This window comes from Hoplias malabaricus, chromosome 7 (assembly GCF_029633855.1).
Source record: "Hoplias malabaricus isolate fHopMal1 chromosome 7, fHopMal1.hap1, whole genome shotgun sequence".
Classification (NCBI taxonomy): Eukaryota; Metazoa; Chordata; class Actinopteri; order Characiformes; family Erythrinidae; genus Hoplias; species Hoplias malabaricus.
Window position 1 is genome coordinate 12,797,044 of NC_089806.1, and position 15,732 is coordinate 12,812,775.

At 43.5% G+C, this 15,732-nt stretch overlaps 2 protein-coding genes across 5 annotated transcripts in view; one reads left to right on the forward strand and one right to left on the reverse strand.

Annotated features, from left to right (window-relative positions):
* Positions 1 to 2,931, reverse strand: part of dpf3 (double PHD fingers 3) — a 32,089-nt gene extending 29,158 nt beyond the window's left edge. For all 3 annotated transcript variants that reach the window (XM_066677407.1, XM_066677408.1, XM_066677406.1), the window contains exon 1: positions 2,891 to 2,931. In XM_066677407.1, coding sequence (XP_066533504.1) covers positions 2,891 to 2,922 — 32 coding nt within the window. In that variant the 5' untranslated portion in view covers positions 2,923 to 2,931. The remainder of the gene's footprint in view (positions 1 to 2,890) is intronic.
* Positions 2,932 to 7,657: 4,726 nt separating this feature from the next.
* Positions 7,658 to 15,680, forward strand: wdr21 (WD repeat domain 21). Of its 2 annotated transcripts, XM_066676434.1 has the most exons (13): positions 7,658 to 8,050; positions 9,037 to 9,134; positions 10,004 to 10,161; positions 10,286 to 10,368; positions 10,843 to 10,945; positions 11,082 to 11,225; positions 11,998 to 12,047; positions 12,180 to 12,259; positions 12,394 to 12,486; positions 12,885 to 12,982; positions 14,366 to 14,545; positions 14,641 to 14,755; positions 14,875 to 15,680. In XM_066676434.1, exons 1-13 carry the CDS (start codon positions 7,950 to 7,952, stop codon positions 15,105 to 15,107), a joined length of 1,536 nt encoding a protein of 511 aa, XP_066532531.1. In that variant the 5' UTR covers positions 7,658 to 7,949; the 3' UTR covers positions 15,108 to 15,680. The 2 variants fall into 2 exon arrangements, with proteins under 2 accessions (XP_066532531.1, XP_066532532.1); XM_066676435.1 differs by lacking the exons at positions 7,658 to 8,050; positions 9,037 to 9,134; positions 10,004 to 10,161 and having other exon boundaries at positions 10,324 to 10,364.
* Positions 15,681 to 15,732: the final 52 nt, after the last annotated feature.

Below are 15,732 nucleotides of genomic sequence, written 5' to 3' on the forward strand. Positions count from 1 at the left end.
TGTGAGAAAAATTATGTAATATCATTTACTTAATGCCCATCATGAATGAAAATTAAAGATTAACTGCCATTTTTTTTCACAGTATGTGTGTGTATACGGGTGGGGTATATCTCTGTGTGTGGAGTGTGTATATTGCTGTGTGTGTGTCCCAGTTCTTTGAGCAGATGGGTCTCCCTCTCTCTTGCGGTGTGACACCTCTCTGAGGTGGCTCCTCAGAACAGATGGGCCCTGAAGGATCCTGGGTGTGTGTTTGTGTGTATAGTTTGTGTGTGTGTGTTTAATCCACACAATGCTGCTGCTCGCAGACCGTGCCGCCCCCACAATACACCCTCCACACACACTCTCAATGACAAATACACATATGCCATGTCTGATGCATCATTTGTGCCCTTTCTGGTTCACTCTGTGGCCAAGCAGAATGGAAATGGCTGCTGCGCTGCTTTGGATGATAGATGCATGTGTCTAATTGTAAGTGATCTATTACACTGAGGGCAGAGCACTGCCATTCATATTTATGTCATGGCTCTGTCTGGAACGAAATGTGTAATGGAGTCTTAAACTTGAGACACTAGTTTTGGGATGTAAGGCTGTACTTTGATATTTGGCCTTTGCAAAACCAGTACCCTGTATTTTCCATTTCAGTTAATGAATATGTATTATTAAAAACTTAATTGGATGTCATAAAACTGGTTATAAAAAATAATGATATTAAAATAGCAATTAAAATATAGTTTGGTTATAAAAACTTTAAAATTAATTACATTTATATTACATTTTTATTTCTACATTTAACCACTAGAATATGTAACTCCCCACAGTACTACATTACAGCTGACCTCTGTATTCAAGCATTCAAGAGCCAGAGTGAGTTGTTGAATATGAAAATACATTAAAATATTTGGTATCAAAAATAATGGAAACATGACAAATAAATAAATAAAAAATCTGACAGTAATTGAATGACAATACTTCAACATTTCCTTACATTTTCCTAATACTTTTTATACATCAGAATATTAAGTTGTTCTGAGATTTGATGCTCTGTAAAAGACAAAATAATAAATAAATAAATAAATAAATAGTATTTTAAAGTAACAAAAACAAGAGATAACTTTAAACGTACACTGGTAAAACCTTTCATATTTCATGTTTAATTTTTAGGTTTTTCCTCTTAAGAGGTTAATAACATTATTTTACACATAGAAATGACCAAATAAACAACATGTACGTTGACTAAAAGGGTGTTGAACCTGTTGTTGTGATATATTTAATCACGATAATGAAATATATATATATTTGCCCACCTATAACTACAACCTTAAAACAGATTGTAGAGTTTAATATTATATGTTTAACATAATTAAATATCTAATCCGCCCCCCCCAAATAAATAAATAAATAAATAAATAATCCAGCCCCAGTAAACAAGGAACGTCCCTGGACGTTCAAAATAGGTCTAAAGTAGTCTGTCCGTCAAGGACATATTTTAAACGTCAATGGACGTCCAAAATCCATCTTAATAAGTTAGTTAAGTGGTGACCAATCGATAACGTCAGTGGACGTCCAAAACGTGTTCTATACAAGTAATTTATTTCGGGACCAATTAATAACGTCAGTGGACGTCTAAAATACGTCTAATAGTCGTCTTTTCAATGTCTGTGTTTGGACGTCTTTTCAACTTTCATTTTCAACCTTAAGAGAACGTTGATTAGACGGCAGTCATTACGTTATTTCAACGTTGAATCAACGGCTAAATGTTTACTGGGGCAGTCCTCTGCAGAACCAGAGACCTGCCCTGAAAGATGGGACTGGATCCTTAAGTTAATGACGTAGAAAGCCCTCGCTGTCTGAATCCTCCTGTTGGAGAAGGTTTTCTGATACATCGTATCGTACCGTACATCGTAAACACAACCACACAGAAAAGTTAAAAAAGTTAAACACGTTCTTAACTTGCACTGTACTGAGTTGTCAGTGTTATTTTTGTTCCAGCCACAGATGCTCTCTTTACTATTATTTAATCCCAGGGTATATTTAATTTCATAGTTTGAATAGCATGGATTTCAATGATTAACATTTCTATATGATTACATTACGCATGCAATGTGAGTATCTACATTATTACGGTGTAGACGTAGTGTATGAGGTTGTACTCCTCAGCAATTTGCCATTCGTCAAGTTTAAAATCCCTCGAACTTTAGCGGGGTTTTTATTGAAAGTCATTTAATTCGGGACGACGTGAAAAATCCCGCGTATTGCGTAATTTTACACGCGGTCAGCTTTAACATCTCATTTAGACAAAAAAGAGACAGAGCGAGACCCATGATCCCACACTCACCACACTGCTCCAGCTCTGATTATTCCTCTCACACACACACACACACACACACATATTAACAAGAAGACCTGGACCACCGTTATTACTGCTATATTACACAGAGACACACGCCGAAGGATATTATATCAGCTCCAGAGCAATCACACTCCAGAAAGACCCAGAAACACCGGGCAAGGGAGATGCGCCTTCAGGACCGAGCACAAACACCTCAAACACATCTCCTCATTAGACACATCAACCCCGAGCTCAGAGCCACAAACACACAAAGACTCTGCTCTCTACCTAACGGCACACATATAAACACATACACAGATAAACATGAACGCACTCACCAATAGACACTTTTACCAATACACCCACATTTACGCATACATACACACACACACAGGCTGGGGATGTGAAGCACACACTGTATCTGTAACGAGCCACGGACCGCTTCTTTATTACCCGCCTCTATAACCGCGTTATAACACCCCCTCCACCTCCAGCCAAAACACACACACACACACATCTGCCAGACATAACCAGAGTACCCGCTTTTCCCAAATTACTCACGCTTTCAGGGGATTCTGAATGACTGTCGCCATTTTGCCACACTGTGAGTGAAACCCAATATTCAAAATCTCAGACTTCTCTGGGACCTTTATGAAAAACACACAACAACCAATACGGACCTCAGTGTCCGGCTCATCGGCCAATGAACTGCGAGCTTTTACAATAGGGGCGTGACTAAGAATACAGCTGTCAAATCCATAACAAAAAAACATCTCTCTCTCTCTCTCTCTCTCTCTCTCTCTCTCTCTCTCTCTATAAGCAAAGCAGGTACTATTTTTGGGGTGATGTATCATTCACAGCACTGCGGTGACACTGACCGACGCCGTGGTGGTGTGTTTGCGTGTTAGGACTAAGTATTCAGAACTACTTACACTGCAGTGTGTAACTGTAGAACTGAAAAGTGTACCTATATGTTTATTTGAGCTGATTGAATGTAGAGTGTGTGTGTGGGTAATTTTAGTTTATTGCCGTAAAACGTGTGCGTAATATAAAAAAATCGTTGTTTGTTTGTTTGTTTTTCTTTTTTGCGAAATAAATATAAAATCAGGATATAATAGGGCACTTTAATTTATTATTTGTATGCAGCCTATATAGTGGCGAAACAAGACAAATATAATCAGACAATAACTCCTCCTTGGATCACCACCTTAACGTGGTGGAGGGGTTTGCGTGCCTGCGTGAGCCTAGGAGCTATGTTGTCGGGGGCAATAGCCCCTGGTAGGGTCTCCCAAGGCAAATTGGTCCTAGGTGATGGGCCAGACAAAAAGTGATCCATAAAGACACAGATGAAAAAGACAACGAGGACACAGCCTCCCTTGCCCGGAGCAGGGTTACCGGGGCCTCACCCTGGAGCCAGGCCTGGGGGAGGGGCTCCTTGGCGAGCGCCTGGTGGCCGGACTTTCACCTATGGAGTCCGGCCGGGCTTAGCCCGAAGGGGATACATGGGTCCACTCTCCCATGGGCCCACCACCTGTGGGAGAGGTAGTAATCCGGGTCTGGTGCATTGTGGATCGGGTGGTGGTCGGGGTCGGGGGCCCTGGCGTTCCGATCCTCGGTTACTGAAACTGGCTTTTGGAACATGGAACGTAACCTCTCTGGTGGGAAAAGAGCCTGAGCTGGTGCGCGAGGTTGAGAGGTACCGACTAGATATAGTTGGGCTCACCTCGACACACAGTATGGGCTCTGGAACCAATCTCCTCGAGAGGGGCTGGATGCTCTTTCACTCTGGAGTTGCCCAGGGTGAGAGGCGTAAGGCAGGTGTGGGCTTACTCATAGCCCCCCGGCTTAGCGCCTGTACGTTGGGGTTTACCCCAGTGGACGAGAGGGTAATTTCCCTGCGCCTTCGGGTTGGGGAAAGGGCTCTGACTGTTGTTTGTGCTTATGCACCGAACAGCAGTTCAGAGTACCATGCCTTCTTGGGGACCCTAGAGGGAGTGCTGGAGAACACTCATTCTGGGGACTCCATTGTTCTGCTGGGGGACTTCAATGCTCACGTAGGTAATGACAGTGAGACCTGGAGGGGCGTGATTGGGAGGAACGGCCCCGCTGATCTGAACCCGAGTGGTGTTCAGTTATTGGATTTCTGTGCTCGTCACAGTTTGTCCATTACGAACACCATGTTCGAACATAAGGGTGTCCACAAGTACACCTGGCATCAGGACACCCTAGGCCGCATTTCGATGATCGATTTTATAGTCGTATCATCTGACCTGCGGCCATATGTTCTGGACACTCGGGTGAAGAGAGGCGCTGAGCTGTCAACTGATCACTACCTTGTGGTGTGTTGGATCAGATGGCGGGGGAGGATGCCGGACAGACCTGGCAGGCCCAAACGTGTGTTGAGGGTTTGCTGGGAACGTTTGGCAGAGGAACCTGTCAGAAAGATCTTCAACTCCCACATCCGGCAGAGCTTCGACTGCATCCCGGGGGAGGCTGGTAACATTGAGTCCGAGTGGGCCATGTTCCGGACCTCCATTGTTGAGGCGGCTGAACGGAGCTGTGGCTGCAAGGTTGTCGGTGCCTGTCGGGGTGGCAATCCCCGCACTCGGTGGTGGACACCCCGGGTGAGGGGGGCTGTCAAGCTGAAGAAAGAGTCCTATCGAGCCTGGTTGGCTCAGGGGACTCCGGAGGCAGCCGACAGATACCGAGGAGCCAAGCGGCTCGCAGCCTCGGCAGTCGCTGAGGCAAAAACTCGGGTGTGGGAGGAGTTCGGTGAGAACATGGAAAACGACTTTCGGTCGGCTCCGAGAAGTTTCTGGCAAACCGTCAGGCGACTCAGGAGGGGAAAGCAGTTTTCCACCAACACTGTATATGGTGGGGGTGGGGAACTGTTGACCTCGACTGGGGACGTCACCAGACGGTGGAAGGAATACTTCGAGGATCTTCTCAATCCCACCGGCACGTCTTCCGCAGAGGAAGCAGAGCTTGGGGACCCCGGGGGGGGCTCGTCTATCACTGGGGCTGAAGTGGCCAAGGTGGTAGGGAAACTCCTTGGTGGTAGGGCCCCGGGGGTGGATGAGGTTCACCCCGGGTTCCTCAAGGCTCTGGATGTTGTGGGGCTGTCCTGGTTGACACGTCTTTGCAACATCGCGTGGACATCGGGGGCAGTGCCTCTGGACTGGCAGACTGGGGTGGTGGTTCCCCTTTTTAAAAAGGGGGATCGGAGGGTGTGTTCCAACTATAGGGGGATCACACTCCTCAGCCTCCCCGGTAAGGTCTATGCGGGGGTACTGGAGAAGAGAGTCCGACCGATAGTTGAACCTCGGATCCAGGAGGAACAATGCGGATTCCGCCCCGGTCGTGGAACACAGGACCAGCTCTTTACCCTCGCTAGGATCCTGGAGGGTGCATGGGAGTTTGCTCAACCAGTCTACATGTGTTTTGTGGATCTGGAGAAGGCATTCGACCGTGTCCCTCGGGGTATTCTGTGGGGGGTGCTCAGGGAGTATGGGGTACTGGGCTCTTTGTTACGAGCTATCCAGTCCCTGTACAAACAGAGCAGGAGTCTGGTTCGTATGGCTGGCAGTAAGTCCGACTGGTTTCCAGTCGGAGTTGGACTCCGTCAGGGCTGCCCGTTGTCACCGGTTCTGTTCACAATTTTTATGGACAGAATTTCTCGGCGTAGCCAAGTGGCGGAGGGTGTCCGGTTTGGTGGTCTCAGGATCCCATGTCTGCTTTTTGCAGATGATGTGGTCTTGTTGGCTTCATCGAGCCGGGACCTCCAGCTCTTGCTGGACCAGTTTGCAGCCGAGTGTGAAGCGGTAGGGATGAGGATCAGTACCTCCAAGTCCGAGTCCATGGTACTCAGTCGGAAAAGGGTGGAGTGCTCTCTCCAGGTTGGAAGTGAGATCCTGCCTCAAGTGGAGGAGTTTAAATACCTCGGGGTCTTGTTCACGAGTGAGGGAAAGATGGAGCGTGAGATTGACAGGCGGATCGGTGCAGCGTCAGCAGTAATGCGGGCTCTGTACCGGTCCGTTGTGGTGAAGAAAGAGCTGAGCAGAAAAGCAAAGCTCTCGATTTACCGGTCAATCTACGTCCCAACCCTCACCTATGGTCACGAGCTTTGGGTAGTGACCGAAAGAACGAGATCGCGGGTACAAGCGGCTGAAATGAGTTTTCTCCGCAGGATGTCTGGACTCTCCCTTAGAGACAGGGTTAGGAGCTCGGACATCCGGGAGAGACTCGGAGTGGAGCCGCTGCTCCTCCACGTCGAGAGGAGCCAGTTGAGATGGTTCGGGCATCTGGTTCGGATGCCTCCTGGACGCCTTCCTGGAGAGGTGTTCCGGGCATGTCCAACGGGGAGGAGGCCCCGGGGCAGACCAAGAACACGCTGGAGAGACTATATGTCTCGACTGGCCTGGGAACGCCTCGGTATACCCCCGGAGGAGCTGGCGTCGGTGGCTGGGGAGAGGGAGGTCTGGGTTTCTTTGCTCCGACTGCTTCCCCCGCGACCCGGATCCGGATAAGCGGTGGATAATGGATGGATGGATGGATGCAGCCTATATAGTGGCGAAACAAGACAAATATAATCAGACAATTGGGGGTGAAATCTAATTATATACTAAAAACGGCATGGTTTTTGTTCATGATTTTCTTTTTCAGATATTTCAGAAACGATGGTAAAAGCCCGTTATGGTACCCCACTGATACCTTGTGATTGACAACTGAACCCTCCAATCAGGATCCTGAATGATACATAATTTTTCTTATATCTACCAATAGGCGCTCAGAGGGCGGGGCGTGACCGCTGCCACGCGTAGAACGACGGCTGTGTCTCAAACGATATTTTATAGACTTTACACACTCTGTAGTGCACTATGTGTCTTCTACCTTCGAATACAGCAGTATCCAGTGGGGAAAATGTACTTAAACTATGGACGGCTTTAATATTTAGGAAAAGAAAACAAAAAATAATACTTTACTTTTACTTCTTTAAATTAACATTTTTCTCCATTCGTATTGTTATGTGGGACAGTGAATGTCCTTCTCATAAATATAAACAAATGTATGTTTTTATTTGACCATGTTTTGTTGTTAGTCACCCCACTGGCAGTGAATTCTACCTCAGTAAGGCAAGTTACTCAAAGCTTAAGTGTTTTTTCGCTGATAATTTTGTACTTTTACTCACTCTTTTTCCCCGCAAGGTGCGTTTACCTTTACTTACGTCATTGTTTTACCCAAGTAACAATGGTTTTACTTCAGCTACCCTACAAAGTCTAGTTTTAAGCCCTACTTAGTGCACTACGTAGGGAGCAGGGAGTAGTTTGGGACTCAGCCATCGTTCTCCATGGCGGGCAGGTTGGACGTTGGTGGTGTGTTTGGGACGAAGATATCACTTGGAAACTAAGCAAGTGGTTGACGAAGACAGAGAGATAAAGTGTCAAAAGAAGAAATAACGTGTCAGGAATTTGTCGAAGTAAAAGCTGAAACCTGTCCAAAGATGCCGCGTGTACGTTAGCGTGGCGCTAGGTGGCTAACTTGGCTTAGCTCTGTTATCCCATGGACAGTGACTTGTGGCTGTTTACAATTAAGTTCCGCTCACTGCCACTGAATTAAAGAAATGAGGAGAGAAAACTGGCGAGGGAGGGGTAAACGGCACCATTATTATCGAGCTGAAGGAAGAAGGAGAGTTCAGTCCTCTGACAGAAACCACGATTATGGGTAAAGAGTGTAACTTGGTTAGCTATCACTATATAGCCAGTGTTCTAACGAGTTGTGTTGTCTTGTGTTTCTGCGCATGCTCAGACGCTAAATATTTTAACGTTCTCATGGGTTTTAGATGATAAATCTGTTTTTCTCCGGTGCGTCTTAGTTTACTGTTATTATTTGCTTGTGTGTTCCAAAACTGTTCACAGCGAATTAAATGTAAACAACTATGTAAAATATCACTTTTTATCACTGTAAATATCTTATTTCTTTAATAAAGAGATTTAGGCTGTGCATATCTCCTGCTTATACTTATATAGGCAGCATTTTCAGATACACTATTTATAGCTTATTTTACAATATCTTACCTGCCGTTTTACTTTAGCAAATGTAGATATAAAAGTACACTATGGCAACACATTTTGACAAGGTAGCACACCTGCCTCGGTCTGTTAACCTGTTAATTCATCATTACACACTACATATATATGCACAAGCTCATCCAACATTTCTTCCATGTTTAGGGTGTTCATTGGTAGTTTGCATCCTATTTACTGCAATAACAGTCTCTACCCTTTAGGGACAGTTTTACTCTAGGTGTTGAAACGTTGCTGTGAGGATTTGATAGCATTCAACCATATGAGCTGTAGTGAGGTCAAGTTCTGATGTTGATTCACCCGGTCACGCCAACTCACCCCAAAAGTATAGGATTGTTCACTCTAGAGAATATAGTTCTACTGATACACAACCCACAGGCACGTCTAAGATACCTTTTTTCACTGACACCAAGGCTACATAAAAACATTAGACGGGTTTCGAGCATACGACAGCTAGCAAGTGGTGAGGAAACATCCTCCAAATTTTAGAGAATGTTGTTGAATTCACAAAACAGAAAGTGTTTCTGGATACTTTTTGACATAATGAGTGACTCTAATAGAATATAATTGTGAGAAATGGAAAGATGTTAACTGCATTATTGACGCTGATGTGTTAATGTGCAGCGTTGACAGTGCAGCAGCAGCAGGACCCTCTTCCAGATCAACAGAAAGCAGTTCAGACCAAGAGACCGCTTCATCAACAGCCACCACAACCGCTCCAGGTCAGATGACATTCCTGTCTGTACATACTCAAACAGTAAGAAACTGACAGTAGAAACCAATGGGTGTTTGCTTTTGTAGTCAACAAGCATTCTGTCTCAGAGAAGGACACATTGGTAATACGTCAGTCTCACCTTGGATTTTTGGATTTTTCGGACTCACAAATGTGGATCATAATTTACTGCACTATATTGGCATGTTATTTTATTCTGCATGGTTTACATGCTCTAAGGCAGCTTAAGTTCTGGGTTATGATCCGTAAACAACACTTAAACCAATGTAGGCTTAATTTGCTTTAAAACTGACAATTTTATTAAATTGACGGACAAACACGAGCTCGCTACGGAAATTCTTGAACGCAGCGGTGACGTCACCAACGGTCTTTTAAACCTTACTCCTTGATTTAGTAAGAAATAACATGTTTTCTGACTCTCAATAAACACAAGTTAGGAACTCAAATTTCACTGTATTTATTTGTTTAACACTTTCATAGAGCTGGTGCTTAGCCTTTAATACAGCAGCAGTAGCAACATTATGGTTTTTTCCCCCTCTTTACTCATGATGCTGAAAAGTAACTACTAGTTTCTTTTCTGTTTCATGCAGTTGCCTGTATTATGTAGATGCACAGGGAGTCTAGACACACCGTAACAATGATTATATTTGTTAAGGTTGTGAAACTGAATTTTTGTCTAGACCCCTCCCTTATTGGAATGTTCTTTCTGTGACAGGCTCCTGTATAGGGAATGTTCCACCTGAGATAGTCAAACATTTTACAGATGCAGCAGATAAGATTCAAATAAGCTGAAGTGTTCGTTTGTTTTTATTTTTGTTTAAACAAACTCCAAATAACTTCTAGCTGACTCTTTCACAGAGTTGCCAGGCTTCTACTTTGACCCAGAGAAGAACCGGTACTTCCGGCTTTTGCCTGGTCACAACAACTGCAATCCCTTAACGAGAGAGATGTTGGAGATGAAGGAGCAAGAAAAGAAGAGGTCAGAGATGCTTGTGAAGGATGAATACCCAAGGAAGGTAAGTTTTTTAAGCACTGGAGTACTTTGCACTATCTTGGGTAAATGCAAGGGATGTGGGTGTGGGGGTTACTTTGGTACTGTGCACATGTTTTTCACTAATTAAGTTTTGTAATCCTGAACAGAAAGCTCCACGGACTGGTCTTAACTCGTTATTACTGTTACAGAAGAGACATCTAGGCATGATGCATCCAAACTCATACTGTAGGTAAAGTATCAAATATATCGATACCTCCAGCCACACACGTTTTTTTCCTTTCACTTTCACTTTTTGTTATTTAGACCGCCTGAATGCCAGTAAATGTCTTGAATTATTAGCTAAAGAGAAAGTAAATCAGATATAAAATAATATTTTCTCTACCATAACCCAACCAAATAAACCACAGTAAATTATATGAGCAGAGGAAACACATACTTAAAGAAACACATAATCATTTATGAGCTGTGGATTACCGCAGACGTTAGCCATGTAGATGATCTGCATAATGTACGTGCTTTCCATACGTGAACATATTCGTCCATGGTGATTGACAGTAAATATAAATTGTAGGCTTTTGTGGGTTCATTCATTTTGACATTTTCTCCAATGTTTAGTGCTGTTGGCATTTTTAAAATGTGGAGAAAAAAAAGAATAGTACCATGTGATTCCATGTGACTGCATCTCTATGGTTCTGTTGATCAGGTTGGTCCATGAGGTGAAGGTCAGTGAGATGAAACGCCACAAACTGGAGGTGCAGAGCTCTGACTCTAGCAGCTTGAACACAGACAACTTTCGCCTCATTGTGGTAAGTTCTTAACTCTTCCCTAGTTGTCTAAATATAGGCCAGCATTGCACATGTTTCTCTTTTCAGTGCACTGTTGTAGGAAATGTATATGATAGTTAGGACTTAACGTTTTCTCCACCTTGTCTAACCTCCCTAGGCGGATTCAGCTTGTGAGCAAGTGTTCACAGTGAATGACGTGTCTCATGGAGGCTGTAAGTACGGCATCATGAACTTTCGAGGCTACAGGAAGGGCTCTCTGTCGGTGGAGATGTGTGATAATCTGTACTTTACTAATCGAAAGGTGAGCAGATAGTTTTAAAAACAACTAAAAAAAGTTAATTTCTTGCATTAACGTTTTATTGCAAACTTTTTTGTGTTGTACAGAGAGAAAACAGCAATTTAAAGTAGAAATATTTCAATTACAGTTAATAAAAATGAAAATTACACCCTAAATGTAACCATTTTTTTTTCGGAATTTGAAAATACTTATTGGGCGGCACGGTGGCACAGCAGGTAGTGTTGCAGTCACACAGCTCCAGGGACCTGGAGGTTGTGGGTTCGATTCCCGCTCCGGGTGACTGTCTGTGAGGAGTTGGTGTGTTCTCCCAGTGTCTGCGTGGGTTTCCTCCCACAGTCCAAAAACACACGTTGCAGGTGGATTGGCGACTCAAAAGTGTCCGTAGGTGTGAGTGTGTGAGTGAATGTGTGTGTGTCTGTGTTGCCCTGTGAAGGACTGGCGCCCCCTCCAGGGTGTGTTCCTGCCTTGCGCCCAATGATTCCAGGTAGGCTCTGGACCCCCCGCGACCCTGAATTGGATAAGCGGTTACAGATAATAAATGAATGAATGAATGAATGAATGAAAATACATATTCCAGTGTTCATGAGTCATTTAACAGAAAAGCCATCAAACAGCTTGTGAGCAGACAACAGCTTGTGTCTTGGATATTTGCACTAAGGTTGCTTTAGCTGACCAAAGTGATTTGAATGAACTATACTGGGACTACGCATTAAACACCCAGATCTAAAAGAAGTGGTTGTTCATGAGATTGACCATATATTTCCCTTTGTTTCAGGTGAACTCTGTGTGCTGGGCATCTGTGACTCATTTAGATTCTCATGTCCTGTATCCTTCTCAATGATGAAATTGTGCATTAAATAATTATTAGTCTATATATTTACTCTGTAGTTTTGTTTTGTGTTAATTGAGAACACAACCAGTGAATGGAATTTTTAATTTCCTCATGAGCAGCTTCAGGTTGTGTTTGGTGGGTATATCCCAGACGCCAGGCTGTGTCAGCTTACTGCCCGCTTCTCTCTTCAGTAATTTTAATCCTGGTAAGTCTCAGATGCGTTCAATACTCCACACTTTAATGAAGTGTATGACAGTTTAAAATACTGCTATGAAAATGAAGCAAGTCATTTGTTCATATAACATTTAAACTACAGCTGCTTTCTGTTTTTCTACTCAGACTTGCCTGGAATGCTGTGCAGTTTTAAGATCTCTACGGCCTGGTCTTGTGCCTGGTGCTTGAATCCACAGGCTGATAAAACCTTCAGCACTGGTGAGGGTTTTATTTCTTTGTAGGTGACTGTGTGTGTTTTTATGTGTACTCATCCAGGTTTTGACGGCACTGGTCCAGATACATATTTTTTTGATTTTCCAAGAGAAAATACAAGAGACAAACTTATATATGACTTTTTCTGGAAATGTAAGGTTTAAAGTGCTGGGAAATGTATAGATATATGTTTTGCCAGTGCCACATATATCTCAATAAAACAAACACATTTTTTCATTTATTTATTTATTTATTTAAAAATGTTCCGAATGTAAATATGTCTTCTGTAGAGAAGGTGTTCTTATTTACACTTATCAGGGAACGTGTTTTTAGACGGGGAAGCCCAAAAATTTGAATCATGACTATGTTATGTTCTGAACAGTTCCTGTATCTTGCTCATTCAGGTCTTTCACGACACGTCATTGTGACTGATGCAGTGACAGGTAGAAGGCAGATGTACAACACTGGCAGTGATGTTCTGGCCCAACAGTTTGCTCTCAGAGTGAGTAGGAACAGTGTATATAAGGCTGAAGATTATGGCAAAATAAATCTGTTTAATTAAATAAAACAATGCTTGAATGCATTTTCTCAGTGCTTGATGTTTTGTTTTTCTGTGGTACATGAACAACAGAAAAATCATTATCAGCTGGACTGCTGCATTTAAACAATTTGATAACGAATAAAGGGCGGCACGGTGGTGCAGCAGGTAGTGTCGCTGTCACACAGCTCCAGGGACCTGGAGGTTGTGGGTTCGATTCCCGCTCCGGGTGACTGTCTGTGAGGAGTTGGTGTGTTCTCCCTGTGTCCGCGTGGGTTTCCTCTGGGTGCTCCGGTTTCCTCCCACAGTCCAAAAACGCATGTTGGTAGGTGGATTGGCGACACAAAATTGTCCATAGGTGTGTGTGTGTGTCTGAGTTGCCCTGTGAAGGACTGGCGCCCCCTCCAGGGTGTATTTCTGCCTTGCGCCCAATGATTCCAGGTAGGCTCTGGACCTGCCGCGACCCTGAACTGGATAAGCGGTTACAAATAATGAATGAATGAATGATAACGAATAAAAAAAGTGGATAAAATTGAAGTTAAATAAAAAAATAACTAACAATGGAGCTGATGTCCAATAAACTTTGTTTAACATTTCTGCTCTTAATGTACACATTTCTTTTTGTGAATGGTCTTTATCTGACATTCTGTGCCCAATTGCCCACAGTGAAATGACATTATTTTATTTGATTTTCTAAATGTAAATACTACATATGCATCCTCAAAAAAAAGATCACACTTCTGCAGCCGGTAGTGTCGCAGTCACACAGCTCCAGGGACCTGGAGGTTGTGGGTTTGAGTCCTGCTCCGGGTGACTGTCTGTGAGGAGTTGGTGTGTTCTCACTGTGTCCGCGTGGGGTTCCTCCGGGTGCTCCGGTTTCCTCCCACAGTCCAAAAACACACGTTGGTAGGTTGATTGGCGACTCAAAAGTGTCTGTAGGTGTGAGTGACTGTGAGTGTGTGTTACCCTGTGAAGGACTGGTGCCCCCTCCAGGGTGTATTCCCGCCTTGCGGACCCACCGCGACCCTGAACTGGATAAGAGCTTACAGATAATGGATGGATGTATTTGTGATATACAGTGAAATTTAGAAATTTGTCCTGAAAACTTTTAAAAGTGTTATAATCAATACACATCCAGAGTTGTCTAAAGTTTACATGTTACTGTGTGATGCAGTAGTAATCATATTGTAACAGAAGGCTTGTGATGTTACATTACTCCAAATACAAAATGACAGTTTTTGATCCTGAAATAAATGGCAGAACTCTTTATTCCCTACAAATTCTCTAAAACTAAACACATCAGTTTGTTTGCTAGTGGTTTACTAATCAGTGTGCTGTTTGTATAAGGCTCCAGTGCTGTTTAACGGCAGCCGTTCAGGGGAAATCTTCAGTATTGACCTGAGGCAGCGAGGCAGAGGGCGAGACCACAGCTGGAAAACCTGCCGCTTTTATCAGGATTCTGCAGTCACCTCTGTCCGACTCCTGCAGGACGAAAACTACCTTGTGGCTGCGGACATGCTGGGAAAGGTTAGAACCTGAAAGACTAAATTTGCCACCAATGATGGTCACAGAGTGAACCAATGAACTGTGCTGAAAAAAATTTTATTTTTATTTCTCGTCAGATTAAGCTGTGGGATGTACGTATGAAGCAGTCAATAATGCAGTATGAAGGTCACCACAATGAGTATGCCTATTTGCCTCTTCATCTGAGTGAGCAAGAAGGACTGCTGCTAGCAGGTGAGGGTTCTTTGTTGATTTAGATATTTTGTTGTATGCTAATGAAATTCCAATTGATTACACTCTATAAAGTGGCCAGAGAAATGTTTAGTAAGTGAAGTGTCCTCTTGTTTGTGCAGTGGGTCAAGATTGCTATACCCGACTGTGGAGCCTAGGAGATGGACATCTCCTCAGGACCATTCCCTCTCCACATCCTGCAGGGAAAGACTCCATCCCCAATGTGGTTTTCTCTTCTCAGCTGGGAGGCCGCAGAGGACTGCCTGGTCTTCTAATGGCTGTCCAACATGATCTCTATTACTACTCTTATAACAGTGACTACCAAGATGGGACAGAAGTGGAAGGACAAGGCTAACTGGTGCCCACACCCTCAGCAGTGCTTGGGTGATTGATTGGTGTGTCGATGTTGTAGCGGAAATTGAACACGTTCAGAATTGGCACTGAAGGCTTCAGCAGTTGGATTTGTTATTACAGTCAACACGGTGGAGAGTAATGTAGAGACTAACCACAAGTCTCAAAAACTGGGCTTGCTTTTTGAGTTTGGGGCATGTTTTATTTTTATTTTTTTTTACGGGGTCTTAAAAATATCCAACAAAGTGGCTTTTTTTATATAATACTAAAAGAACACTATATACATGGAAGCTACTTGAATTTTTGACCTACATAAGTGCAATTGCAAATTGAAGGATGTGAGGGCTGTACATTTTAGATAAGAACATTCAGTTAACTGTTGATTCTCTTTGTAAAGCGAGAACAAATCTATTTCAGTGTAATGAACAAATGTATGAAATGCATAATAAATACAGAACAATTAGGAAAACTTGAGTGACATCTCCCTCAATTATCCCCACCAGTAAAGCCCTGCATAACAAGCTTTGTACAGGTTTCAACATCATTTACCTTTTCACACCTTCAATGTGGCCTTTAACAGAGCGTCAACTCACTTCAACTCGATATTTCAGGTGTTATGCATTAATAAG